This window comes from Xenopus laevis, chromosome 7S (assembly GCF_017654675.1).
Source record: "Xenopus laevis strain J_2021 chromosome 7S, Xenopus_laevis_v10.1, whole genome shotgun sequence".
In the NCBI taxonomy this organism is placed as follows: Eukaryota; Metazoa; Chordata; class Amphibia; order Anura; family Pipidae; genus Xenopus; species Xenopus laevis.
Genome location: NC_054384.1, coordinates 100,537,049 through 100,564,527, shown reverse-complemented (window position 1 = coordinate 100,564,527; position 27,479 = coordinate 100,537,049). Strand labels below are relative to the sequence as shown.

The 27,479-nt window shown below is 41.0% G+C and overlaps 1 protein-coding gene across 1 annotated transcript in view; it reads right to left on the bottom strand.

Annotated features, from left to right (window-relative positions):
• Positions 1–4,518: 4,518 nt before the first annotated feature.
• LOC108697814 (brain-specific angiogenesis inhibitor 1-associated protein 2) overlaps positions 4,519–27,479 on the bottom strand; it is a 62,903-nt gene continuing 39,942 nt past the window's right edge. Inside the window, exons 5-14 of the mRNA XM_018228246.2 lie at positions 27,127–27,198; positions 26,889–27,026; positions 18,003–18,155; positions 15,369–15,581; positions 14,555–14,792; positions 12,230–12,431; positions 9,419–9,490; positions 8,557–8,722; positions 7,492–7,532; positions 4,519–5,142 (exon numbers count right to left, since the gene is read on the bottom strand). Of these exons, the coding sequence (XP_018083735.1) occupies positions 5,070–5,142; positions 7,492–7,532; positions 8,557–8,722; positions 9,419–9,490; positions 12,230–12,431; positions 14,555–14,792; positions 15,369–15,581; positions 18,003–18,155; positions 26,889–27,026; positions 27,127–27,198 (1,368 nt within the window). The 3' untranslated portion in view covers positions 4,519–5,069. The remainder of the gene's footprint in view (positions 5,143–7,491; positions 7,533–8,556; positions 8,723–9,418; positions 9,491–12,229; positions 12,432–14,554; positions 14,793–15,368; positions 15,582–18,002; positions 18,156–26,888; positions 27,027–27,126; positions 27,199–27,479) is intronic.

Here is a 27,479-nt window from a genome sequence, read left to right as displayed (position 1 = left end):
TGGCTGGCATAGCTCTAAGGTGTGCCAGTCACATGTTTAGCCAACCTTTGCTGATGTTTAGCTTAAATCCTCCATCCTCAGGACAGGTAAGACAGTTCAACAAACAAAATTGGTACAGAGTCTGATTTTCAATACTTACAGTTTTAAGAATATTCAAGATTAGACTGGGGATGAACTCTTACGGGGGAATGCAATAAAAATCGCTAAAGGAAAAACTATTCGCAATGCGAAAAGTTATGCCTTTGCGCGAACAAATTTTGCTTTGTGCGAATTTAATATAGCTTTTGCGAGCCCGGAAACTGTTTAGCGACCACTTCCGACAGTGAAAGACCGTTTGCGAATTTTATAGTTTGCGCCAATGCGCAGTCAATGTAATAAAACTTCTTACTGAAAAATTCGTTATGTTTGCTCCAAAAGATTATGACACTTTCAAGCACTTCTTATGAGTGCGCAATTAAAATTCGCAATGCAATAACAGTTTAACGAACAATATTACATTGCTAGATGTGGATTTTTAGTCTTATTGGTGCGAATTGTTTTGCTCTTTGCGACTTTTATTACATTCCCCTGTTAGAGCCCAGTTTATACATATTGTCTTTCTGCATGATCACACACGTAGTTACCATTAGACAAATGAATGCATTGAACTGTTGTACTTTAAATAGCATTTTATAGACATTCTTTACACACCGAAGCATGCATGTACACACATTTTGCAGTCTCTTATCAAGGACATGAACATTTGGTCCCGTCACGCAGAGACTGCTTGCACAGAAATGGTTCACTTTCTTGTGATAACACCTTCATTAAACAAATACTTATCCTGCTGATGCCAATAAAACCTGCCACCAGATTCCATCATCTTCTCTTCACTTTCCTCCTTCAACCTACTAAGATCGTTGCATTCTTCAAACTTACCCAGACCATTTGCAAAATACCCCAAAACCCAACTGGTTAACTCTATACAAAAGCACAGCACTGATACATGAATACATTTAACGATTTCCTAAATATTCGGGTTGATACAAGCCATCTTGCCTGGGCACACAAGGGCACATATATTTGTCCAGCAAGGTGTCTAAATAAGCAGAGCTTTGGAAATTATGACAACCTAAGGGGCTGGTTTGAGTTTGTTTCCACTTGACCAACAATGAGGTCATGAAGAAGACATGTTTGGAGAGGGTTGCTTTATATGTTCCTTGCCAAAATTACAGCCTTCCCAATCAAAATGCAACCAATCCCTGAAACATGGCTCAATAAGCTGGCAAGTTGGTCAAAAGTTGACAGCCAGTGTATGTATGGCCCAGCTCATGACAGTCAGTTGGATGTTCCTGAATGCCAAACCCATGTATGTGCTATCAATGTGATCAAGTGGTGCTTTTGCGTTAGAGTGCCCTCTTCTCATTATCTGCCCTCTCATCTCAACATATTCTTCAACAGTCAATCAACAACTTGCTATTCCTTTCTGTTACTCGCAATGCAGATTCATTCAGTCATTTGAGTTTCTCACACCACAGCCTTTGCCTGTCCAGTGCCACTGGTTAACTTGAACATTGCCAATGGTTAACATGGACAACTTGAAGGTGAAAAAGTTTAGCCTTGAAACGAACTGTTCCTTCCCACTGCACAGTGCTTGGAGTTGACCGTGATCATGTTAGAGGGTATGTTAGAATGTAGACATGTATATTCTTCTACAATTGGTCTTTATTTTTCTATTTTGTATGTTTGGAATGACTTCTCTTATGCTCTTTAATATTCTTTGTGGTTAATGGGAACAAGCAACACTGGGAAAACAGACAGTAAATTATTTTAAGGCTAGAGTTGTATTCTTATCATTGATATCATTTATCTTTCTATATATGTGAGACCCCAACAACCAGTTTTTTTATTAAAAATATTAATATTAAAAATAAAGAGCAATTGCAAATTGTGTTAGAATACCAGATTCTACATAACAGTCAAAGTTAATTTTTCTTAATAGAAATTAGGGATGCACCGAATCCAGGATTCGTCCTTTTCCAGCAGGATTCGGCCAAATCCTTCTGCCCGGCCGAACTGAATTCTGTATTCGACTGAATCTTTCGGAACGTATTTGGGGGTTTGACTGAATCTAAAATAGCGGACTGGTTCATCCCTAATAGAAATATTAATACAAAGATGGATACCAACTTCAGTATTTTAGTAGCCTGTAAGGGGTATGGGGAACACAGTCGAATTTCTTCTCATTACCCACAGAGGGTGGTGCCGTGAGTAGTTCTAGATCTGGAAGGTTCTTGAGCGTCAACAAGAAGTCAATCACTGCAATCCCTGGAGCTTTTGCCAACACACTAGGGGCCCTTTACTACATACAGGGCAGGGTGTATAGTGTTACTGGAGGAATTCAGGCATCTTTACTCCTGCCCCCCATTTGGACCCCCACTTTGTGCTATAGCCCTTATTATCTGACATCCTTATATCTCTTACAATTATATTTACACTTATGTTTCCTTAGGACTCACTCATTAATTCAACAGGCTAATTTCTTCCAGTACATACAATTCAGAATCATACATATTTACAATTCAGAATCAATCCTGACTTGCAGGCAGATTATATAATTCCATGACCTCAGCCACTTATAAATACCCCCATTTGATCAAAATGCTCACACTCTGTAGAGAAAATGCCTTTAAGCGGGGAAAAAAGGTCTTAAAAGGAAACATTTAAAGGGAGCTGGTTTGTATATATTTTAAGCAAATGAACAAATAATACTAAGGAGGTGAAGGTCTCAAGGTCTTAAAATCTATTGGATTAAATGGTTTTCTTTAGTATGAGCTGGATTGTGCAAACACAAAAAAAAATACATCATGGCTGCTGTGATGGGGCGACACAAGTCAGGTGATACTGTCTAATTAATCATGGCTTCCATCATCTGAGACCTGAAGCTTAGAGTTTCTTTTCTGGAATATCTAAACTACATATTTTACCTTTTAGGTCACCATTTTTTATATTCACCATGTATTGTGTAATTCAATTCAGTGGCAATCACCTGGACCTGCAGGCGCACCATTGAAATGAATTAAGGGTTTACAATGCCATAAGTGAAAGCTTTACTTCCCTTTGTTGCACTGGCCTTGGAGGAAACATTTTATTCCAATAGAGTGGCAAACTGTTTCCAACAGCCCAGCACAGCAGGAGGACAAGGAGATGTACTTGAGTGGTTGCAACTTGTAGTTGGAATCTTTTAAAGAGACTTCTTCATTAAAGGGGACTATTGCAAAAATGTAAATGTAATATAAGCTTCATCATACTGAAATAAGAAACTTTCTAAATACAATCAATTAAAAATTCTGCATTGTTTCTGAAATATTATTTTCACTATTCCTCTCTCAGCATCTGTTTCTCTTCATTCTCTCTTCATGCAGCAGTTGGGTGTCAGATATTCATTGACAGTTAGATCCAATATATCTTATAGGGAGGGCTTCCTTTCCTAGCAGATGTATTAGAGCTCACTCAAATAACTGATTCCAGTACAAACAAAATCTAACAAATTAACTGCCTTTTGCACAAATTCTGCATGTAGAGAGACATGATGTCTGGTGATTTTAATAGAGTGAGCTCTAATACATCTTCTACATCCCCCCTATAAGATATATTGGATCATTCATCTGACACTCAACTCCTGAATGAAGACAGAATGAAGAGAAACAGATGCTGAAAGAGGAATAATGTACATGATTTTTTAATTGATTGTATTTAGAAAGTTTCTTATTTTAGTATGATGAAGCTTATATTTTTCATTTTCGAGGTAGTTACACTTTAATTAAAGGGAGATAAATATGTTGGCCATGGGTTTCTTTCAACAAATTCACAGAAAAAAAGTTAATTATTGCTAGTATTTATGGTTTGCTTTCCCTTTAGGGAATTTAAACAAATAACACTCTCAATTTTTATCAAAAGGGAAAATGTAAGTAAACAAAAATGATCTAGTCTCAGACTGGATAAGATTAAAGGCTGTTAAAGTTCTGATAGGACTAAAAAATAAATATACTGTACCTTAATCATAAACTGGTGTATTAGCCTGGAGGTACATGAGCCCTTTTACATTGAAAATTAATGTGTACTGGTGTTTTCTTCCCTACAAAGCACCAATAACAGAGCAGAACACACTAGGCATGTGCAATGCCACCGACATTCAGTAGGGGAAGGGCCAACCAAGTTTATAGAGACATGAAGCTGAAGCTTGTTGTACTTGAGGACTACACTACAGCCATTTCCCACTGAAATTAGCTGGATTGTTGTGCTGGTAGAACACCATGTAAAAAATTCAAGTACAGGTATGGGATCCATTATCCGGAACCTCATTATCCAAAATACAGAAAGACTGTCTCCCATAGACTCAATTTTATCCAAATAATCTACATTTTTAAAAATGATTACTTTTTCTCTATAATAATAAAAAATTGCTTGTACTTAATCCCAACTAAGATATAATTAATCGTTATTGGAAGCAAAACCAGCCTATTGGGCTTATTTAATGTTTAAATGATTTTCTAGTAGACTTAAGGTATGAAGATCTAAATTACAGTATGATTTTTTATCCGGAAAACTCCAGATCCATTCTGGATAACAGGTTCTGTACCTGGTTGTTGATGATGGGATTTACAGCACAATGGAAGATCAAGAGCAACAAAGGGGATCTTAAAGCAAATGCACATGGCTAACTCTCCTCTCTATGTCTCCTTTTTTTTTATCAAAGTAGAGCCATTTGTCCTTTAATACTGTTGAGGTGGTTTCCTGAAATCTGCAAACTGCAGCCACTGGCATGATATAGCGCACTGTACACCTTTAACTGCAAGCCAGCGGACTCTAACACACCATCCACATTAAACAGAGAAGAAAAGTCCGCTGTAAAAATAACAATCCGCAGTACAAATGAGTGAAAGGTATGTTCATAACGGCAGCCATTCCATCCCTGGGTTATATTAGCTCTTTGAATTCAGGACTGGGAATACAAGGTCATTGATTCCTTTTCTTGACTTTCCATTGAAGCCGCTTTGACTGACAAGGTAGGTCGTCAAATCCTCAGGTCACTGGATGACTGGCGCCGATCGGTCATTGGTCACTGTGCGTTTCAGCTTGACATGAGCAAATGGGTTGTTTCTAAAGGACAGAAAAAAGTTCTCAGTATATATATATATATATATATATATATATATATATATATATATATATATATATATATATATATATATATATAAAATCCAGCTTGGTTAGCCAAAAGTAGATCCCATAAGTTCAATAAGTTCAAGAAACATTGGGTTATATCTCCTCCACTCTTAAACCAGTGCACACAAAAACTCCACCTTCTCCACCTTAATGCCCATTGATTCTGCCCCTAAACATGGGGACAAACTTACCAAAGGGCGAAGTGGGCGTCGCTAGTGAAAAGTCACCAAAACAGCCATTTGCAGGGACATCGCCAATTTACTAAGAGGACAATTTGCTAGTGAAAGAGCTCAGCACTAAGGAAGTTTCACACCCTTTTGCCAAGCAAATTTTTCTAGGACATTAGAGGATCTAATTTGTTTTTATTTTGCTTCCTTGGACATTTTTAATAACAAGTAGCCGTTTCAAGCAATTTCACCAACATCACTAATAAAACATATATATCATCTATATGTACCCGTGACGTTAGCGTTAGCGTAAGTGTGTTAACGAAGAAAGTAAGGCTAGAGAAAGTCCACTTAGAAATTCCTGCACTGTTGAATTTTCGCTGGTGAAACTTCGCCAGCATTCATCTGCCAAGACATAACTTTGCATTTTGATAAATAAGAGTATGTGTTGCAAATTAACATCTGATGAAGTTGCTCGGAGCCCTCTGAGGCAAAAATTCATCCTTTAATAAACTTGCCCCATAGAGATTAACGAACAACATGAACTGATGCAAAGGAATATAAAGCTGCCAAGTTGTCAGAACTACAAACCTTTGGTTCTGACTTGGAAGAGAAGTCCTCTTTAATTGCATGGGAACCAGAAGCAATGATTAAATGGTAGACACATGTTCTTTCATTAGATGTACAGAAGAACCATTTGGAATGTTTCAAAGTCACACAAAAATATTAATCACTGCTGGGCTGTCACGATTGGCTCCCTAAATCCAGAACAAATGCTGGACTTCTCTGCTTCCGCCTGTAGCAGCCGCCTTTCACTTCGGGAGGAGCCCTCCACTAATCGGAGAGAAGCCAAGCAAGAGTTCTGGATGAGCACAATTGTTTAATAAGGATTTTAGAAGGAAGGCCACACAATTCAGAAGGAACAAACAGAAGTGCGCACCACATGCGCCATAGAGAAACCAGCCCTGGAGACAGAAAGAAGCATGCGGCGGGAGCCACTAGACCACCAGGGTAAACTATTGTTACCAATCAGCAAATTAATATAATTAAGGTGTAATAAGCCCAAAAAACATGCCCCTATACAAGGCAACAAAATATGTAAAATTTACTAGTGAGGGCTTGGACACTACACACACAAACAAGGTGGTATTGCAAATAAGTGTATTTATAAAATGATAAATAATCAGAAAATTCATATAATACATAACAATGCCATCGGCATTACCCTCGACGTTTAGGCTATAAGCCTTTTTCAAGGAGAGTTCCAAAGTCACCCCAAACACACTACCATCTCAGACTTCCATCCAAAAGCAACCAACACAACCAGTTGGCAATATATAAAGAAAGAGTAAAGGACAAAAGGCACAGCCAAATAAACCATCCATAATGGCACATTTCATGCAACCACAGAAAGCTTCATTGGTTCTGGATGAGCACGTGTTTTACTGGGGAATAGCCTTCTAGACTAGAGATTAAGGCAGATGTAATCCCCATGCATGAGGTCTACTCAAGATTAAAAGGCTAAGATTTGAAAGGACACCATCAAGTCAAGTTGCTCAGACCACATATGGAGATTGGAGACTACCATGTCCTCTTCTTATCTGTCCAAGAGACACTTTCTTATTCATACTGAAATTCTAAGCAACAAAACACCATAAAAACCCTTTATCAAGCACATGATATGGAACCCATTAATACAAAGAATCTGGCAGGGCAGACACAATAGGAAACCTTTAAGGACAGAAAGCAAAGATAACATTGCTCATAGATTTAAAGGTTATTTGAATGGGTTTCAAACTAGCATTCAAAAAAGGGCAAAGTGTGGATGGTGGCTGGTTTGGCTGCCTTTGACTTCAGCGGAGATATCCTATGGCTTGTCTTCTGTCACATGCACAGTTTTTATAAAGGACATCTACATTATGTTGGACTATTGATAAATAACTGATATGATACGGCAATGTTTTTCTATATCTGTTTCATAACCTTATTATGAGCTACATAAAATCTTAAACAATGTTTGGTCCTTCGAAGGCAGCTTGAACCAAAAAAGTCTGACAAGCACAGTCCTAGATTAAAGTTCCTCAGCTGAACATTGAGTAAGAAATTTGCCTCTCACCTGGATGGCGACAAAGTTGGGTTGCCAAATTCATTTGCTAACTGGAAAACAAACATATCCAAATTAGATTCCCAAATAAGTAAACACATTCTAAAGAGATGGTAAGAGATAAGGGAATAATGTACCACCTATTGTAAAATATACAACAAATATAAAAATATTACAGAAGACACAGAGGAGTTCCATGACCATCTAGAAAAGTGATCCCCAACCAGTGGCTCAACATGTTGCTCACTAACACCGTGGATAATGCTCCCAGTGGCCTCTAAGCAGGTACTTATTTTTGAATTCCTGGCTTGGAGGCAAGTTTTGGTTCCATAAAGAACAAACAAAACAAAACCTCCTGTAGGCTGCCAGTCCAAATATGGGCTACCAATAGCCAATCACAGCTATTATTTGGCACCCCCAGGAAAATGTTTTCATGCTTTTGTTGCTCCCCAAATTTTTTTACATTTGAATGTGGCTCACTGGTAAAAAAAAATAGGTTGGGGATCTCTGATCTAAAGGAACGAGGCCGAAAGATCAGTGGGAATCTGAGTCTGTGTCTCCTAAAATCCTGATATTTTGCAACAAGGCCCATTTTCTTGGTAGTAAACAAGTTTTAGAGAGTCATGTGACACAAATTATATCATTAAGCACCAATTATAACCCAGGACATTACTAAGCACCATTTGGAAGAATATTATTTGCAAAATACTCATGGCTCTTGTGTTATATATATCGATAAAATCATCCCTGGGACGTCAGTAGAGATATCTCAGAAGTTTTCCTTGTTTGAGGTCTCATTCAACAGTATATGTAAGCATTTATATAGTTCCTCACAATGTATGAAGCAAGAACATAAAATGAGAAATAAATGCAGAACACAAGTTGTACTCAAAAGTTGACAATCTAGATAAGCAGGTTGTCACTGAGCAGTTTGGTTTTATCAAATCAGCAATGGCGGGGCTATGTAGGGGGCATTTATTTTTAGTTAAGAAAGATGGAATATTATCTAACAGCAATGTTATGGACTAAGCGGGACTGATGGCAGGATAAATGCTAAACTGTACCGTGGCATCTCACCTGAAGCATGTCCGGGCTGATCATGCTGTAAGGTCTTTGTCGGAAAGTGCTGGTGCGAGGAGAAGGTGTGTATCTAACCGCTTCTATCCTGGCAGCTTCAGCCGGAGTCACCCCGACTTTGTCCAGTTTCCCGGTACTGCTGCTGTTCAGTTTGCTCAGTGGGAAGCTGCAGGGTAAACCAACCCACAAAGAACATATTAGGCCAACCTTTATACTAGGCATACCCTGCCCATAGTTCTTCTAGCAAGATCAGGTGAAAAGTGGCCTCCAAAAGTTTGGAAGAAGACGCACATACACATTATATTATGTAGGTGGGAAGATTAACCTATTAATTATGACCACCAGTACATCAATGCTTTTGCGCTTCCAATACAACAGCTTCGCTATGCAGTGAAGTCACAGGAAGATTAACTCAACATATTAGAGAGACACCTGATAGAGTCCTATAGGGAACTATAGGCAAAGTGGTCAGGTTCTAGGCAGAAAGTTCTGATTACCTTATCGTGCAGGTAGTCCATGGGTAACCCGTCTGGGTACCCGGCTAAGGTGCTGGACTGGTCCCTACCATCCTCCAATGAGGTTGTGGCAAAATTTCTACCCCTACCCATCTTGTGCATGGCATCACTTCTGGTTCACAGGGACATCACTTCTGGTTTCACGGCTCCCAGGTCAGAAAGTAAGTCAACTATTTGCTTACCCGGTTGGGTAGCGCGTCTAGGTAACACAGCGGGTGGTGGGTGGGGGTTGCAGGTCAGCAGGTCCAGGTCAGGCACAGGTCTGCCAGACTGAACCAGAACAGGACACTAAAGCCTGATATGCATGTCCCCTCTACTTAAAGAGACAGAATAGAAAAACCTCTTACTTGGAGTTGAATTTGTCAGAGGTCTCTGCTGGAGGAATGGGACGAGTATACGAAAATGGAAACCAGCCTTTCCTATTGAGACAAATAATTTATCATATATTTAACACAATGGAGACCATAACTGTATGCCATTAAAAACATCCTTAGCCGTAAATAGCCTATCTTGCCTGTATAGTGTGATTATCCTTTGCTGAGATTATGGGAAGGATCTATCAGGCAATAAACTATAATTTAAGATTAAACAGAACCAGGAGGAAGAAGCACATGTGAAACTATAATAGGGCTTCCCTGTCTACTTAGTGAAACTTTATAAGAATTCATTGCATTTCTGTAAAATGAAGAGGAACATGTTGGATTTGAGTACCTAAATCTATTTAATATCTACTCAGGCAGGATTTATATGGCAGTTCTTGCAAGGTAACTTTTGTGCTTATTGTGTGTAAATTCTCAGTTTGATGTGGATTTATTTTCTGGATACATCACTTGGTGCAAAAACTGAGCAAACAAGTCTTCAAACAAGTGGATCTGGAGGCACCTGAATAGTTCTAAAGCAAGGCAGGTGGCATGAGCTATCCCCAGCCAATTTTTAGCAGTTGACTTAAAGTTCTAACTACAATCCGTAATTTAAATAATAATACTTTTTTTTCATTTTTAGCTGTTTCTCAGAAATTTTTATTTTTAGACTCTTAATAGAATGCTTTTGGTGGAGGAAGTGCATTGACCAAGAGTGCCCATACTTTACTAATGTGAGGTCTACTATTATACGGATACGGTCATGGAAAAACATGTTTTTTTACAAAACACATAAGTTAATAGTGCTGCTCCTTCAGAATTATGCACTGAAATCCATTTCTCAAAAGAGCAAACAGATTTTTTTTTATATTCAATTTTGAAATGTGACATGGGGCTAGACATTTTGTCAGTTTCCCAGCTGCCCCAGTCATGTGACTTGTGCCTTTTACTTTCTGGCAGGCTGTTATTCCTCCTACTTAATGTAACTGAATCAGTCTCAGTGGGACTTGGCTTTTATTATTAAGTTCTGTTCTTAGTTCTTCCAGGAAGCTGTTATCTTGTATTAGGGTGCTGCTATCTCGTTACCTTCCCATTGTTCTGTGGTTAGGCTGCTGGGGGGGGGGGGGAGGTGGGTGATATAACTCCAACTTGCACTACAGCAGTAAAGAGTGATTGAAGTTTATCAGAGCACAAGTCACATGACTGGAGGCAGCTGGGAAATTGATAATATATCAAGCCCCATGTCAGATTTCAAAATTGAATATAACAAAATCTGTTTGCTCTTTTGAAAAATGGATTTCAGTGCAGAATTCGGCTGGAGCAGCACTATTAACTGATGTGTTTTGAAAAAAACATGTTTTCCCATGACATCCATAAAACATTATTAGCATTCAGTTCCATGAAAAATAAACGTATATTGCTATATTTAACAAACACCCATTTCTTTTGTAACCTTAACATAATACATATCTGAATGAAAAGAATGAAACAGGAGGGTGATTTAGACAAGTTGTTTGTTGACAGTGTCATGAGATCTACTGATCACCGATTAAAGGTCTACTGGTAGATCCCCATCTATATTTTAGACCCCTCCCCCGGCATAGACAGTTGGGGTCGCTGACGTTCTGAGACTTCAAAAACATTAAAGCCTGCATGGCAGTATAAAACTGTTTAAGGCACATTTATCAAGTGTCGAATTTCAAATTCAATTTCGAGTTTTTTTAAGACTCCCTTAAATTAGAATGAATTTGAAATTCAACTTGGGAGCATTTATTACAAAAAATAGAATTTTTTAAACTTGGACGAATTTAAACGACCCGAAAACTCGAATCGAATTCGATTCGTACGAATTGAGTTTTTCTCCCCCGGAAAAAAAAACTTGAATGTCAGCAAGGCTACAAACAACTCCAAATTGACTCATGGGGGCAAATTCACTAAGCTTCGTAGTTGCGCCAGCGTCCACTTCGCCAGGCGTATTTTCGCCAGCACTACGCAAATTCACTAAAATCTGAAGTTGCGCTCAGGGGTAGCGCAAGGTTGCGAAGTTCCGCTAGCGTTAATTCACCAAGCAAAGCGAAGTTATGCCAGCGATGGTTAATTTGCATACGGCGCCAAATTCAAGTTACAATGGAGGTATATGTAGCAGCACTACACAAGCCTGGGAAACCTTCAAAACAGCAAATAACATTTTTATTGTGCCCTACACTTGTGCCCACTGTATAGTTAAGTTGCCATGAGTTAGGAAATGTAGAGGGGAAGGAGGGGAGCACCAAAAAAATGTTCGATCTTTTTCAGCCTATCACCCATAAGAAAGAAAAAATGCCAGCGTTTTTTGGGACTTAGAAAAAATTGGACTGGGTGCATTGTGGGCAAAACTCACAGTACCTTCCCCATGTATTTTGTAAGCAAGTCCTTCTGTGTTACTTTTTTCGAAAGTCCAATATATTCTATCCATAAGAACTAACTGCAGTTATTAGGTTGTCCACCAGAGGGCATCTGTTAATATGAGAATGAAACCCTAGCTATCTTTTTCCAAAAATGTCTTGTGATGTGGTTTATACGGCTGCCAGTCAGGCACACTTAAACAAAAATCAAGGCCTATAATAATGTATATCTGGTTTGCCATTTTCCTCCCCCCATCTGTAAATGTGACACACTAATCTCTTATATAAATGCAAGCTGGGGACCACAAAAATCCTTTCTAATACCCCGTAGATGTGATTCCCCCACCCAGGCCACAGTCCTCCAGCTTCTCCAGTTCTCTATAGGTCACACTTATAGTAACTGAGCGTAACTTACATTTTTGTAGCCTCATTCTCGCCGTAGTGCCAGCCATCTCTGGCTTCAGGAACCAACAGAAGGATGATATCCCCTTCCTTGAAATTGAGCAAGGTGCTGTTCTCTGCAGCATTGTGTGAGAAGACTGCCTGCACTCTCTGACGTTCTACACGAGGCGGCAGTACTGATAGCGGGCTGATCCGAGGTAAGGTCTTATTTTCCACTGAAACCAGAACAAGAACTCATCTTAAAGGTCCATTGCACTGCTGTACCCATATGCTGTAATTGCCCCTACAATTATCACAGGTTACAGGTGTCTGTACACAATACTTTTTAAAGTTTTATACTGCCCCACTGCTTACCCAGAACTAATGGAACACAATGTAGTAACTCAATGGCTGCCTGCTATGCAACTTGACTTTGCAAGATTTGTATGGGCCCATATTCATTGATATCTGAGGATATTACTCTTACGATGAATGTGCTTGTACGCAGACAGGCCTCCCATTAAAGGGAATGTAAAGGCAAAAAAAAATAAATTACGATTAGGCAAAGGAGTCGCACACGCACACCTGGCCTCTCCCAATAATTACGTACGGTGCCTGGGGTATAGGAGGACGGCCCCTCCAACATTAATGAGCATAAAATAACTCCAGCACACGTAGCATGCTCAAGGGATTGCTCCCGTGTTTAATGTCAATCCAACAATACAACGTTTCGGGGGCGTGCCCCCTGACGAAGGGGCACGCCCCCGAAACGTTGTATTGTTGGATTGACATTAAACACGGGAGCAATCCCTTGAGCATGCTACGTGTGCTGGAGTTATTTTATGCTCAAAAAAAATAAATCCCATTTTTACTTTCTTTAATGAAAAGGAAACCTATCTCCAATATACTTTAATTAAAAAATGTGTACCGTTTTTATAAGAAACCCGACTGTATGCAGTGAAATTCTCCCTTCATTTACTGCTGTGGATAGGAATTGGCAGACGGTCCCTAACTACTCTGCAGGGAAACAATCATATTTATGAACAGCTGGGGGAGCCCCCGCCTTACTTCCCAGCCATGCAGAACTCAAGCAGCTTTGTTTATGACGATCCCTAAGCAGCCCAGACCACACTGAGCATGTGCACAGTCTTAGTCTTGCAAAGATGTTTAACAAAGTTACAATATGGTGACCCCCTCTAGCCAACTTTGAAAGCACAAATTATTTGTTTGATTAGGCTTGTGGTGCAGTAAGTTCATGTTTATATTTAGTATACAAAATACAGCATTTCTAGCCTTATTCTATTTTAGACTTTACATGCCCTTTAAACTCTCTAAGATCTGCTAGGCCAACCACGTGGGTGGTCAAACTGGGCAAAGATATGGTCATTTGTCTTTCCATGTATGGCAGCTTTTATAAAACAGAGGTATTGTAGAAAAACAGAAAAATTGTAAGGAAGTAGGACAGAAATTTTGTACATTATGTTTTAGTATTCTGCACCAGCCCAAGGCAACCACCAATATATATATATATATAATATAAAGGTACACAATATAAGGCTAATAAGAAAATAATTCAGATTATAATTAGAGTTAATATTCAGCCCTGTAGCATCAACTTATATTACAGGGGAAGCTAATTTTCTGCTGGATAATTAGTGACGAGCCCTAAAGGTGGCCATACACGGGCCGATAAAAGCTGCCGACAGACCAAGTCGGCAGCTTATTGGCCCGTGTATGGGGGCCCCCGACGGGCTTCCCCGATCGAGATCTGGCCGAAAGTCGGCCAGATCTCGATCGGATGGGGTTAAAAATCCCGTCGGATCGCGGCCGCATCTGTTCGTTGATGCGGTCCCGCGATCCGACCGCCCGTTTGGCGAACGCTAGGATCCGATCGTTGGGCCCTAGGGCCCACGATCGGATCAGCCCGATATTGCCCACCTCAAGGTGGGCATATCGGAGGGAGATCCGCTCGTTTGGCGACATCGCCAAACGAGCGGATCTATCCGTGTATGGCCACCTTAAGCTTAGCTTCTCAACAGCTGCTCAGAGCCCACTGAGCATGTGAGTGTCACAGACACTTCTAACAAAATCCGAAATGGGAAACTCTGATGAGTTGGTTCAATAATTCAGTATATAAAATATAGCAGTTCTAGCCATATTCATTTGTAGGGTTTAGTTTTCCTTAAAAAAATTAGGGTTATTTGTTCTAAAAGGCTGCAATATATATGGAAATTGTAGTTCAAGGCAGGAGAACCAGTGTTGGTAAGTGCCTATTGTACCCATATGAACCCTCATGGCCATTAATAAGGTTTGATTTGTACATGACTTACTTACTACACATAAGAATTTGAGTACATACCCAGAGTGGCAAGTCTATTCTCGGAAGATGGCTTGCGTGGCATTGGTAAGGTACAGAAATACATCTCATTGGCCTTGAAAGTTGGAGGCGTGAGCGACGCTGGTGTTGCAGGTTGTGAGGAAACCACTGGGGTCAACAATAGGGGCTCAATATGAGCAGAGTTTCCCATATCACGTGAGCCTCTTGAGCGATGGGTCTCTCCATTGGGAAGAGGGAGAACTTCTTGCACTGACATCCGCTACCATTATCAGGTTAGGAAAAAGAAATAGTCCAAGTGAGCTATTGTGTCCCTATATTGCTGTCATGATCTTTGTCATATCAGGGAGTGTTGAGGTCTCCAAATCCATCTCTACGATTTTTACAGCAACTTACTTTCTCTATTGCTACAACAATATATCCATCCCACCCTTTTCCCCGGCCCCAATTTCCTCTAAAACTGTACAGCGGGGATATACAGTATTCCCAAAACACAATTTTCATACCATCATCTCAAACATCTTAGGCTCATGGAACACAAGTTCTTAAAAGAATGTCAACTTGGGAAGTCTATATTTTACTGGTTTGGTCTTGGCTTTTCTAAAAAAAACAGTAACTGTTTGAAGTTATTGCTGTAGACTGGCATGAGCCGGATAGAAGCTTTGTCATTGCAATGTGCCCATCTTATTATGCCAGTCACATAGAGCTGGAAACCAACAACCATTTGCCCTGATATCACAAACAGCTGAACCGAGGTCGAGGCTTACTCATGATGAATGTAGAGCGTGTGAAAGACAGTTCTATATTTGTTTCACAGAGTTTGGTTCTCAACACTTACGTTATTCACACTGAGGCCTCCTCCTCCTAACAGAGGTGCCAGCTCTGGGGGGACCTCCAGTGGTTTTGTGCTTGGCATCGGATCAGAGATGACTGGCTCTGTGGTGTGGCTGGCGGTTTGTTTCACAAGCATCAGGGCTCGCTCGGGAAGTTTAGTGGGCTGCGTGCAGGACTGTTGCCACGTAGGAAGCTTAGCACTTAGAAGTTCCTTTACCTTGGAAAATTAATATGATTTTACTGGATTTTATTTTCCTATGTGTCATTATTCAAACTTGTACAAATAAGTGTCACTGCACTTTTTCCTTTATACCAATCTATATTAATATTGCAGACACAGTAAGAGAGTGGCAATGCTTAAGATACATTTATAACATATTTTCTAATTTCTGACTTCTCATTTCTAGAGTTAAAACACTAGCAAATGAAACCAGACTTTTTAGTGATCGATTTCATACTCTATTTTCTGTTGCTATATATTACAGGGATCATTTACTACTAACCCTGGATGCAAGTGCCCGAGCACTAATGGCAGTTGCCGACGGAGAGATCTTTTTTTACCTGTGATAAAAATGGACGACTGCAAGCGACAAATCTCCCGAAAATGCCTCTCCGTTGGAAATAATTGCCATCGCTGGCAGTAAAATCAACACATCACTTCATTCTTGCAAAGTCTGCCGAACTTGCCTCTGGAGGATACTTCGGGTGACTTATGTATACTATCGGGTGTAATATGTTGGTGTTACAACCAGCAATTTCCATGATTTCCAATGGAGATGCATTTTCAGGAGATTTGTCGCCCACAGTCATGCATAAATAATCGCAGGCGACATATCTCCATGTCCGCCACTGCCCTAAGAGTTGCAAAAGTTTACCCCTCGTGTTCCTGGTCTGGCTGTGCTTTGCACCTGCATTGAAAGTGCAGAGCTCACCCAGTTCAGTTATGAGTAGCAACTAAATGGGCTGGGGAAAAGTGGAAGTTCTATCAGGGGCTGAACCCATTCGGAATAGACAAGATCTAAGGTTTGAGGGTGCCCAAAAAACAGCAGGGCTTGTCTTAAGCTGTCCATAGATGCAAAGATCCGATCGTTCGAATCTTCGAACGATCGGACTTCCCCATTGTCAGGGAGCCGGGAGCTCCCTCCAGGGAGGTAGTCTGGATCAAGGAGGAAGCCCTCTAGTGGGAGCAAGGTCGCGGTATCCGAAGGGTTAAGCAGAATCAGTAGTAGTGGTCACAGGCAGGAGTTAACGAGGGCAGGCAGATCAGATGCAAAAGTCCAAAGTCCAGGCAAAGTTCAATAACACAGGCAGGTAACAGGAATCACGGACAGGGAGCAGGAATCACGGACAGGGAGCAGGAATCAAGGCTGGAAGCAGGAATCAGGGCTGGGAGCAGGAATCAAGGCTGGAGCAGGAATCAAGGCTGGAAAACAGGCAGTACAGGAAGCCAGGATCAGTAGTGATTTGAATCCTATTCTTGGGCGCCGTCAAAGTGTTTTGGGCGCCCTTTTATGACGAGATCCCGGCACCAGTGATGACATCATCATGCAGCGACACTGCAGCCATGTGTTCAGCATGGGTGCTGCCATCTTGGATCTTCACTGACCACCGAGAATGTAAACAGCACCGTCGGGTACTTCTGGCAGTCCTGACACCCATCTCCCGACCTGCCACTAACCATTCAGATCAAATCAGGTAGTAAAAGAACAGATCAGCCGATGTTCTGCCCTTCACAGCAATCGTACAAAAGTTATGTCCGACAAAGCTGGTGACAGTCTCCCACTGAAAATTATCCGATCAGCAATACATGCAGAGATATTATCGGCAGCCGACAGAAATCTTTTAACCTGTCCAATCGACCAAACGACTGATCTCCAAATGTCAGGACTCTCCACACCCGGTCCGAAAATCTATGGCCAGCTTTAAAGTGCCCAAGATTTCGATTGGATTAAGTTGTTAAAACTCAAAATTGGATAAGGTCAGGGGCGGTTCAGGTTGTGGACTAATTGGTTGCCAAGCCATAGAGCCTTAGGGTAGGCAGTGGTCTAATAGCCTGGGCCCCTTGGGAGTGGTAGACACTGGCATCTAAGTAGCATTGGAGTCCATGATTTCAGTTGGAGGCCGTGGCAACTAATAGCCATTAATTTTGATTCGATGTCTATAGAAAAAAAGATGACACAATAATATGACTGGTTGGAATATATAGTAACTGCACTGGTGCATTTTTAGCAACTTTGTTTGTACCCTCAGCCCTTGCAAATCATAATTTCCTAACCTATGGCTTGGAAGAAAAAATGCCCATAGCCTCCGATCCATTGCAAAAAACAAAAAAAAAAATCATACTTCTTGCGTTTTGCGAATTTTTACTGTGTTCATTGCAAAGCGAAATGGGATATTGTCGCCCATCACTGCTTCGGGTACAAAATGGGTTACCATGTTCAAGGTGGATCAACATATGATTCCCATTAATATTGTACATTGTCCTCCTACAACAGTTCAGTATATTTATTCTGAAGATTACAATTATTACAAATAATGACATTATACCAAGTCTTGGGCCACAAAGTTACATAAAATCAGGGCTAAGAAACACCTGCTGTAGGTGATGAAGTATAACTAGATATTTTTTTCCAAGTACCTTGCTGTGATAGGCACTAAAGTGTTTGGACACTGCACACTGCCGATCTACAAGGAAGGAGTATCTCCGCCGTTCCTCTGTGAGAGCCGCTTTGTATCCTTCCGCCACAAACTGGTCCAGCTCACATTGCTTTGTGCTCATGATTTCAACGTACTGTAAATAACAGATACAAACAAAGTCATTCCTGGGGTAAATCAGCCACGGATATTCAGCATGCGTATACATGTAATAGTAGTCATGGAGCTCACAGACCCCTCAAGGAGCCTGTTTTTGGAAATAATCATGGACCCAAGGAAAGCAACCCATAGCTTATATTGGATGCAGCAGTGATCAAAAATGCCCTATGTGTTATAGCCATAGCTAAGATTCTTGTAGCTCCAAAGAGCTGACATTAATAGGGAAGGTTCATGGTGAGAGGGGGGGCCATGGGAACTGCATTTCAAGCCCCGTGCATAGAATTTGGTAAATGTGGTTAAACTATAGAACTCTATATAATTCACTACCAAGCTAATTTGCTGCATCCTAATTTTGGATGGAAATATGGCTTTGAACCCAAAATGTCTGAAAGCCTTTGTATTAAAGGAAAACTAAACCCTAAAAATTAATATGGCTAAAATGTTTTATTTCATATACTGAACTTCTTTCACCAGTCTAAAGTTCCAGCTTCACAATAGCAGCAATGATCCAGGACTTCAAACTTGTCACAGGGGGTCACCATCTTGGAAAGTGTCTGTGACACTCACATGCTCAGTGGGCTCTGATTGGCTGTTGAGAAGCTAAGCTTAGGGCTCGTCACTAATTATCCAGCAGAAAATGAGCTTCCCCTGTAATATAAGCTGATGCTACAGGTTTGCTGATTATTAAATTGTGATGCTAATTGCACTGGTTTCTGTGCTGCCATGTAGTAATTATGTGTATTAATTACTAATCAGCCTTATATTGTGACATTTCTATTCTATGTGTACTGTATATTGTGAGTGGGTCCCTAAGCTCAGTAAGCGACAGCAGCACAGAGCATGTGCAGTGAATCAGCAGAAAAGAAGATGGGGAGCTACTGGGGCATCTTTTTAGACACAGATCTTTACTGCTAAAGGGCTGTGGTTGCCTTGGGCTGTGGTTGCCTTGGGCTGGTACAGAAGCACAACACATACTGTACAACATTTCCAGCCTACTTCTTTAGTTAAGCCTTAGTTCTCCTTTAAAGGGAAAGTATACCGTTGTACAGGTGAGTACTTGGCTTATCTATTCCGTAGTAACAATGCTATTTAGCCAAAAATACATACAGAAAGGAAAATGCAGTGTAGACATTGTGCAAATGATACTGCAAAAGACAAAAGAATAACCTGCTGTTAAATTTTAAAATATGGTTTTCATTTGGTGGGAAGATTCAGAGGCATTGGACATTTCAATTTACATCATTTCAGTGGCTTGAATACGCTTGAGATCACTTGACACTTTCTGATTCCTGATCTTAGAAAGTTAGAAAGACCCTACTGGTCTTGTAGATAGTAGATAAGTAATCCCATCTACTTCATACTGTCACAAGCTAGTTATCGGAACAGTAATTAAACTTGGAGGTCTGTCATCTAGTGGTGGTGGAACCTAGGGCAAAACAGCCTCTTTTGGACCGTTATTTATATTAATCTTGATTATACTTAATGCAGTTTCTCCATATGAGGAAAATGTGTCAGATCTGGGTGGTCACCTGTGCTTGCACCGCATAAAGATAGTTCTGGGACAAGTAGTTCAGCAGCAAATAGAACAGAAGAATTGATGGACTTCCTTAAAGCCATTGTACTCCAACTGGCAATATTCTGTGCTGAGGCTTATAGTATGGTAATCCTATCAAAGTAAACTGAGGCAATATTTAAAAGACAAGAAAGAGGGCAGCTGGCTTGCACATTCAACACATGAATTAGTAACATGACGGGGAAGCTTCAACTGATCTTCAGCGCCCGAAGGTATCTCACATCCTGTTGCCAAATACAAAGGTTGTCAAAATGCATCTCATGGGCACCGATGAAGTGAGCCAAAGATATGCTCTTATTCATTCTGTTCTGGAATATTGGGTTGGGTATAAAGCTTGTTCCAGCCTGTAGGACACTTTGGCAGCAAACGGTCTAAGGCCTTCTGCTGTATCTGTGAATAAACAGGATGGTACCAAAGGAACATGTAGGAAGAAAAACATCCTCGCATGCTTTATAAGAGCTCTCCTCTATTCACGTCCCTCTGAATCCCAAACCAGCCTACCCCTGCCTCTCGACTTCACCTCCCCCACCCTCTGCTTACAACACAATGGCCTCTCGTAGGCAAGTCATGATCCAGAAGTAATGGTTGCCACAGCGACCGTGTTGGCAAAAGGGGATGCAGAGATAATAAATACCCCGGCCTTTCTAACGCGCTGGAACCAAACACTGCTTCTCCTTCCGACCCCAAGCAACCAAAACAGCTGACTTGCCAATGGGAAACTGAAGAGGGGGGTGAAACGAAATACAGCTGAGTGAACAGAAAACCAAAGGCCCCCAAGCCAAATAGCTCAGAAGCTTTACTATGAGCATACATAGTTACATAGTTACATAGTTAAATCGGGTTGAAAAAAGACAAAGTCCATCAAGTTCAACCCCTCCAAATGAAAACCCAGCATCCATACACACACCCCTCCCTACTCTCACTTACATTATCTATACCTATATCTATACTAACTATAGAGTTAGTATCACAATAGCCTTTGATATTATGTCTGTCCAAAAAATCATCCAAGTCCCTCTTATAGTCATTAACTGAATCAGCATCACATCACCCGGCAGTGCATTCCACAACCTCACTGTCCTGACTGTGAAGAACCCCCTACGTTGCTTCAAATGAAAGTTCTTTTCTTCTAGTCTGAAGGGGAGGCCTCTGGTACGGTGATCCACTTTATGGGTAAAAAGGTCCCCTGCTATTTGTCTATAATGTCCTCTAATGTGCTTGTAAAGTGTAACCATGTCCCCTCGCAAGTGGATTTTTTTGGAGAAAACAACCCCAACCTTGACAGTCTCCCCTCATAATTTAAGTCTTCCATCCCTCTAACCAGTTTAGTTGCACTTAGTCTCTGCACTCTCTCCAGCTCATTTATATCCCTCTTAAGGACTGGAGTCCATAACTGAACTGCATACTCCAGATGAGGCCTTACCAGGGATGTATAAAGAGGCATAATTATGTTTTCATCCCTTGAGTTAAAGGAACAGTAACACCAAAAAATGTAAGTGTTTAAAAGTAATGAAAATATCATGTACTGTTGCCCTGCACTAATAAAACTGATCTGGGTGCTTCAGAAACACTACAATAGTTCATATAAATAAGCTGCTGTGGAGCAATGGCGGAAATTGAAAAACGGCTATATGGCACAGGTTAACTAATGGATAACAGATAACACCATTAGACAGACAGAGCTTATTTGCTATCTGCTGTGTAACCTGAGCCTTTTCTCCTTTGAATGGCTGCCCGCATTGCTACACAGCAGCTTATTTATATAAACAATAGTAGTGTTTCTGAAGCAAACACACCAGTTTTACCGGTGCAGAGCAACACTGTATTATATTTTCATTCCTTTAAACCTTTTTTTTTTTTGACGTTACTGTTCCTTTAATGCCCTTTTTAATGCATGACAGAATTGTAATTGCTTTAGTGGCCACAGAATGACACTGCCCAGAATTAGACAATCAAAAAACCCCTAGATCCTTCTCAGTTAAGGAAACTCTCAAGACACTAACATTTAGTGTATAACTTGCATTTATATTATTTTGCCAAAATGCATAACCTGCATTCATCAACATTGAACCTCATTTTCCAGTTTGCTGCCCAGTTTCGCAACTTGACAAATCACTTTACAAAGTGGCAGCATCCTGCATGGAACCTATAGTTCTGCACAATTTAGTATCATCTGCAAAAATAGAAACAGTACTTTCAATGCCCACCTCCAGGTCATTAATAAACAAGTTGAAAAACAAGGGACCTAGTACAGAGCCCTGCGGTACTCCACTAACAACACTGGCCCAATTAGAAAATGTTCCATTTACAACTTTTAGCCAGTTCTCTATCCAGGTACAAATACCAGGCCAACATTCCTTAATTTAACTAGTAACCTTACCTTTGCATCTTCACCCCATCCCCATCACTACATCCCATAAATATACAATGGGCCTATTGGGTCCTACACATAAAGCTCTGCTCTGCGACTCTAGGCCATGAGCTAGCAGATGTACACCTCAGTTGATACGCTCCACATCCATCTCATAAGCACCCTTGACATAATCCCATTTACCATAACCTGCCAGTGAATGAAGTCTTTTCTTTCAATCCAGAGACTCTCCTCATCTTTACACGGTGCCAGAACTAACTTATCAACAAGCAAGGTGCTATATGCCATTTTGTGCCCCCAAGGTATTACTACATCTCTCCCTACTATACCTGCTATCCCACAGTCACACTCCCTTCCCAGAGACTATTATGCCACTGTTACTATAGGCACCATCTCTCCCTACTATACCTGCTATCCCACAGTCACATTCCTTTCCAGAGACTATTATCTACTGTTACTATAGACACCATCTCTCCCTACTATACCTGTTATCCCACAGTCACACTCCCTTCCCAGAGACTATTATCCCACTGTTACTATAGGCACCATCTCTCCCTACTATACCTGTTATCCCACAGTCACACTCCCTTCCCAGAGACTATTATCCACTGTTACTATAGGCACCATTTCTCCCTACTATACCTGCTATCCCACAGTCACACTCCCTTCCCAGAGACTATTATCCCACTGTTACTATAGGCACCATCTCTCCCTACTATACCTGCTATCCCACAGTCACACTCCCTTCCCAGAGACTATTATCCCACTGTTACTATAGACACCATCTCTCCCTACTATACCTGCTATCACACAGCCACACTCCCTTCCCAGAGACTATTATCCACTGTTACTATAGGCACCATCTCTCCCTACTATACCTGCTATCCCACAGCCACACTCCCTTCCCAGAGACTATTATCCCACTGTTACTATAGGCACCATCTCTCCCTACTATACCTGCTATCCCACAGTCACACTCCCTTCCCAGAGACTATTATCCACTGTTACTATAGACACCATCTCTCCCTACTATACCTGCTATCCCACAGTCACACTCCCTTCCCAGAGACTATTATCCACTGTTACTATAGACACCATCTCTCCCTACTATACCTGCTATCCCACAGGCACAGTCCCTTCCCAGAGACTATTATCCACAGTTACTATAGGCACCATCTCTCCCTACTATACCTGCTATCCCACAGCCACACTCCCTTCCCAGAGACTATTATCCACTGTTACTATAGGCACCATCTCTCCCTACTATACCTACTATCCCACAGCCACACTCCCTTCCCAGAGACTATTATCCACTGTTACTATAGGCACCATCTCTCCCTACTATACCTGCTATCCCACAGCCACACTCCCTTCCCAGAGACTATTATCCACTGTTACTATAGACACCATCTCTCCCTACTATACCTGCTATCCCACAGGCACAGTCCCTTCCCAGAGACTATTATCCCACTGTTACTATAGACACCATCTCTCCCTACTATACCTGCTATCCCACAGTCACACTCCCTTCCCAGAGACTATTATCCCACTGTTACTATAGACACCATCTCTCCCTACTATACCTGCTATCCCACAGTCACACTCCCTTCCCAGAGACTATTATCCCACTGTTACTATAGACACCATCTCTCCCTACTATACCTGCTATCCCACAGTCACACTCCCTTCCCAGAGGCTATTATCCCACTGTTACTATAGACACCATCTCTCCCTACTATACCTGCTATCCCACAGCCACACTCCCTTCCCAGAGACTATTATCCCACTGTTACTATAGGCATCATCTCTCCCTACTATACCTGCTATCCCACAGTCACACTCCCTTCCCAGAGACTATTATCCCACTGTTACTATAGACACCATCTCTCCCTACTATACCTGTTATCCCACAGTCACACTCCCTTCCCAGAGACTATTATCCCACTGTTACTATAGACACCATCTCTCCCTACTATACCTGCTATCCCACAGCCACACTCCCTTCCCAGAGACTATTATCCACTGTTACTATAGACACCATCTCTCCCTACTATACCTGCTATCCCACAGGCACAGTCCCTTCCCAGAGACTATTATCCCACTGTTACTATAGACACCATCTCTCCCTACTATACCTGCTATCCCACAGTCACACTCCCTTCCCAGAGACTATTATCCCACTGTTACTATAGTAACAGGGAGCCAAGAACACTCAGCACCTGCACTTTGATACATTTGTAACAATTTAAGATCAGCAAAGAGATAACAGTAACTATTTATTTTTCCCAGTCTCTTGGAGAAACTGCGATTCACAGCTTAAAGGGCAATTTCACCATCATTAGCAAAACTGTTCCCAGAAATGTGTTCAAACTTTCATAACTTTGTGTAAAATTTACATGGTAATAAGGGGGGGGGGGGGGGGTGGCCAGAAAATGGGCATGGTCAAAACCATTTACTGTGCTAATATTTTTATCCCTCTTTCCATTTACAGATGTTGGGAAGTATATGCTAAACTGCTGACTTGGTCAGTTGGGGCAGCGAATATTAACCTGTGCAGTTAATCAGTTCTTGCAACCGATACTTATATTTAGATTTCATTGTATGAGACTTGATTTTTTTTAAGATGTTAGAGGTAAACCTTCCAGACAGGTTTGTATTATGTACTTTAAAATGGACACTTCCTGAAAGGAAGTGATGTCATGTTTTTTGTTCCTTGACATTAGAGCCTGAGGAAGGCAAGAATGCCATTGTTCCCGGTGGAGGAGTATTCTGGAACAATCCTAGGATGCCTGTTTAGCACATTACAATAAGAAGCTGTTTAACACTGGGACGGACATTGCACTGTGATCTCTATAGAGTATTGAATGGACATGTAAACATAAGCTCTAACAGGAAGTAAACAAAGATGCGCACTTTCAAGGGAGTAACGGTCTCTGCTAAAGGAACTAATTACCAGGGATTCTTCTCAGACGTGCATAGATTGTTCGGTGCCACCTCCCGACCTGCCACTAACCATTCAGATCAAATAAAGTAGTAAAAGAACAGATCAGACAATGTTCTGCCCCTGACAGCAATCGTACGAAAGATATGTCCAACAAAAGCTGGTGACAGTCTCCCACTGATATTGTCAGATCGGCAATACATGCAGAGATATTATCGGCAGCCGACAGAAATTTTCTAACCTGTCCGATCGTCATCTCATGAAAAATGTCGGGACACTCCACACATGGCCGAAAATCGTACGAAACGGAGATTTGTTGGATCAAATCTTTGCATCTATGGCCAGCTTATCTCTTCCTAAACAACCAACATGCTGTTAAGCTGGCTGAGGCGCTGCATAGCTACATGGAAACCACTACAGTCTAATTGTTCCTGTAACACTGAAGATATTGTAGGTACAGATTTGATTCTCACGATCAAAGGATTCTGACCCACCCGCCGATAAGCACAGAAAGTCACAACAGACAATAACAGAGAACCGGGGGTCACAGATATCCACTGGCAAATGGTGAGAAAAGATACAGATACCAGGCACTGAATTACACACAGACACGCAGCACTTTGTTTTGCGAAGTTGCCCAAAGTTTCCTTGTGAGGCAACTTCGGGCGACTACGGAATCTAAGCGTCGCATTTGCCTTTCCCCAGGCGATTTTCATTTTAGCCGGCGGAGGTCAGGGGGAAGGCAGTTTGCTAGGGCGACTAATCTCCCCGAATCTGCTCGTGTGGCCTGACTCTAAAATTAACTTTTAGGGACAGATTTATCTAGGGTCGAAGTGGATTCGAGGGAATTTTCGAAGTAAAGAAATTCGAAATTCAAAGTAGTTTTTTGGATACTTCGACCATCGAATATGATACTACGACTTCAAATTCAATTAGAAGTAAAATAGTTTGAATATTCGACCATTCGATAATCGAAGTACTGTCTCTTTAAAAAAAACTTCAAATTCAATACTTCGCCAAATTAAACCAGCCGAAGTGCTATGTTAGCCTATGGGGACCTTCTATAGCAGTTTTCTAGGTTTTTTTAAGTCGAAGAAAAATCTTTCGATCGATCGCTGAAATCCTTCGAATCGTTCAATTATACTTCGACCACAGGATACCCAAATTCGCTGAAAAAAACTTCCAATTCGATATTTGAAGTTGAATTATTTCAATTCGATGGTCGAATTTCGAAGTATTTTTATCTTCGAAATTCGACCCTTGATAAATCTGCCCCCAGGTATGATGTAGAGAAGGATAGTCTAAAACAATTTGCAATTGGTTTTAATTTTTTATTATTTAAGGTTTTTGAGTTATTAAGCTTTTTATTCAGCAGCTCTCCAGTTTGCAGTTTCACATTGAGGTGGGCAATATCGGGCTGATCCGATTGCCGGCCCTACGGGTGTGCCACGCAAAATTTTACAGACATAAAACAATAAGCGTTAGGGTTTGTTAATCAGAACAACATGCCTCGTGCTGGACTTTGCCATTATTACCAGGATGTCAGAAATTATTCTAGTTTGCGGTGTGCCTCTTTTTATTTTTCAGCAACACCAAGTTTGGAGGTGACTTTTATTTTCTTGCCTTTTTAGCTTTTTGTTCGCAGTATATCTACAGTCCAATATTTGGAGAGCCCATTAATGGCTTGTTCACAGCATCATCACAACATTTTAGTTTTTCTATTTGTGGCACCAAAAAACCCCACAATCCGGGAAAGGTTCTGCGAGCTCTGATTGGTGCATTTGTATAGCCACTAATTTCTGATCGGTGACCCAGGGCACTATACCTGCACTTCTTTGTCACTATACTTCTGGGGATTCTTGCTGTTCTGGCACTTCTTCCTCAGCTTCTTGAGCTCCGACTGACATTTCTCAATCGACTCCGACTTGGACCGGTGCTCCACCTGGTATTTCTTCAGCGTGGCCTGGGAATATGAAGTAAGTTCTATCAGTTGGAATGTGACAGGCACAGAAGTGGAAAGCAGGGGCACCTGATAAGCTCAGGAAACCACTAGATACACTTACTGTTAAATACTTAATGTCTAATTCAAGCTTGTGTTCCAGTTGAGCCAACAGTTCCGAGTGAAAGAGTTTTAACTGCAAAAAAAAAAGGAACTGGTTTTATTTTATATTGGTATGTAACTTGGAATAACTCAATTATGTATATCCACTCAAAAAAATACAGACAAACAGTATTTCTTGCCCAGAAAATACAATTTTACAATATTGTTTCCTACACACATACATACAATAAAGATTATATTTTATTTATTTCGAAACTTGTTGTGTGGCAATTAAACACTTTTGAGCAGTTTCTGCTGTAGTGCCTTATTCCTTTGCTATCAGAATGTTTATACGGAGCAGTGATACATTCAACA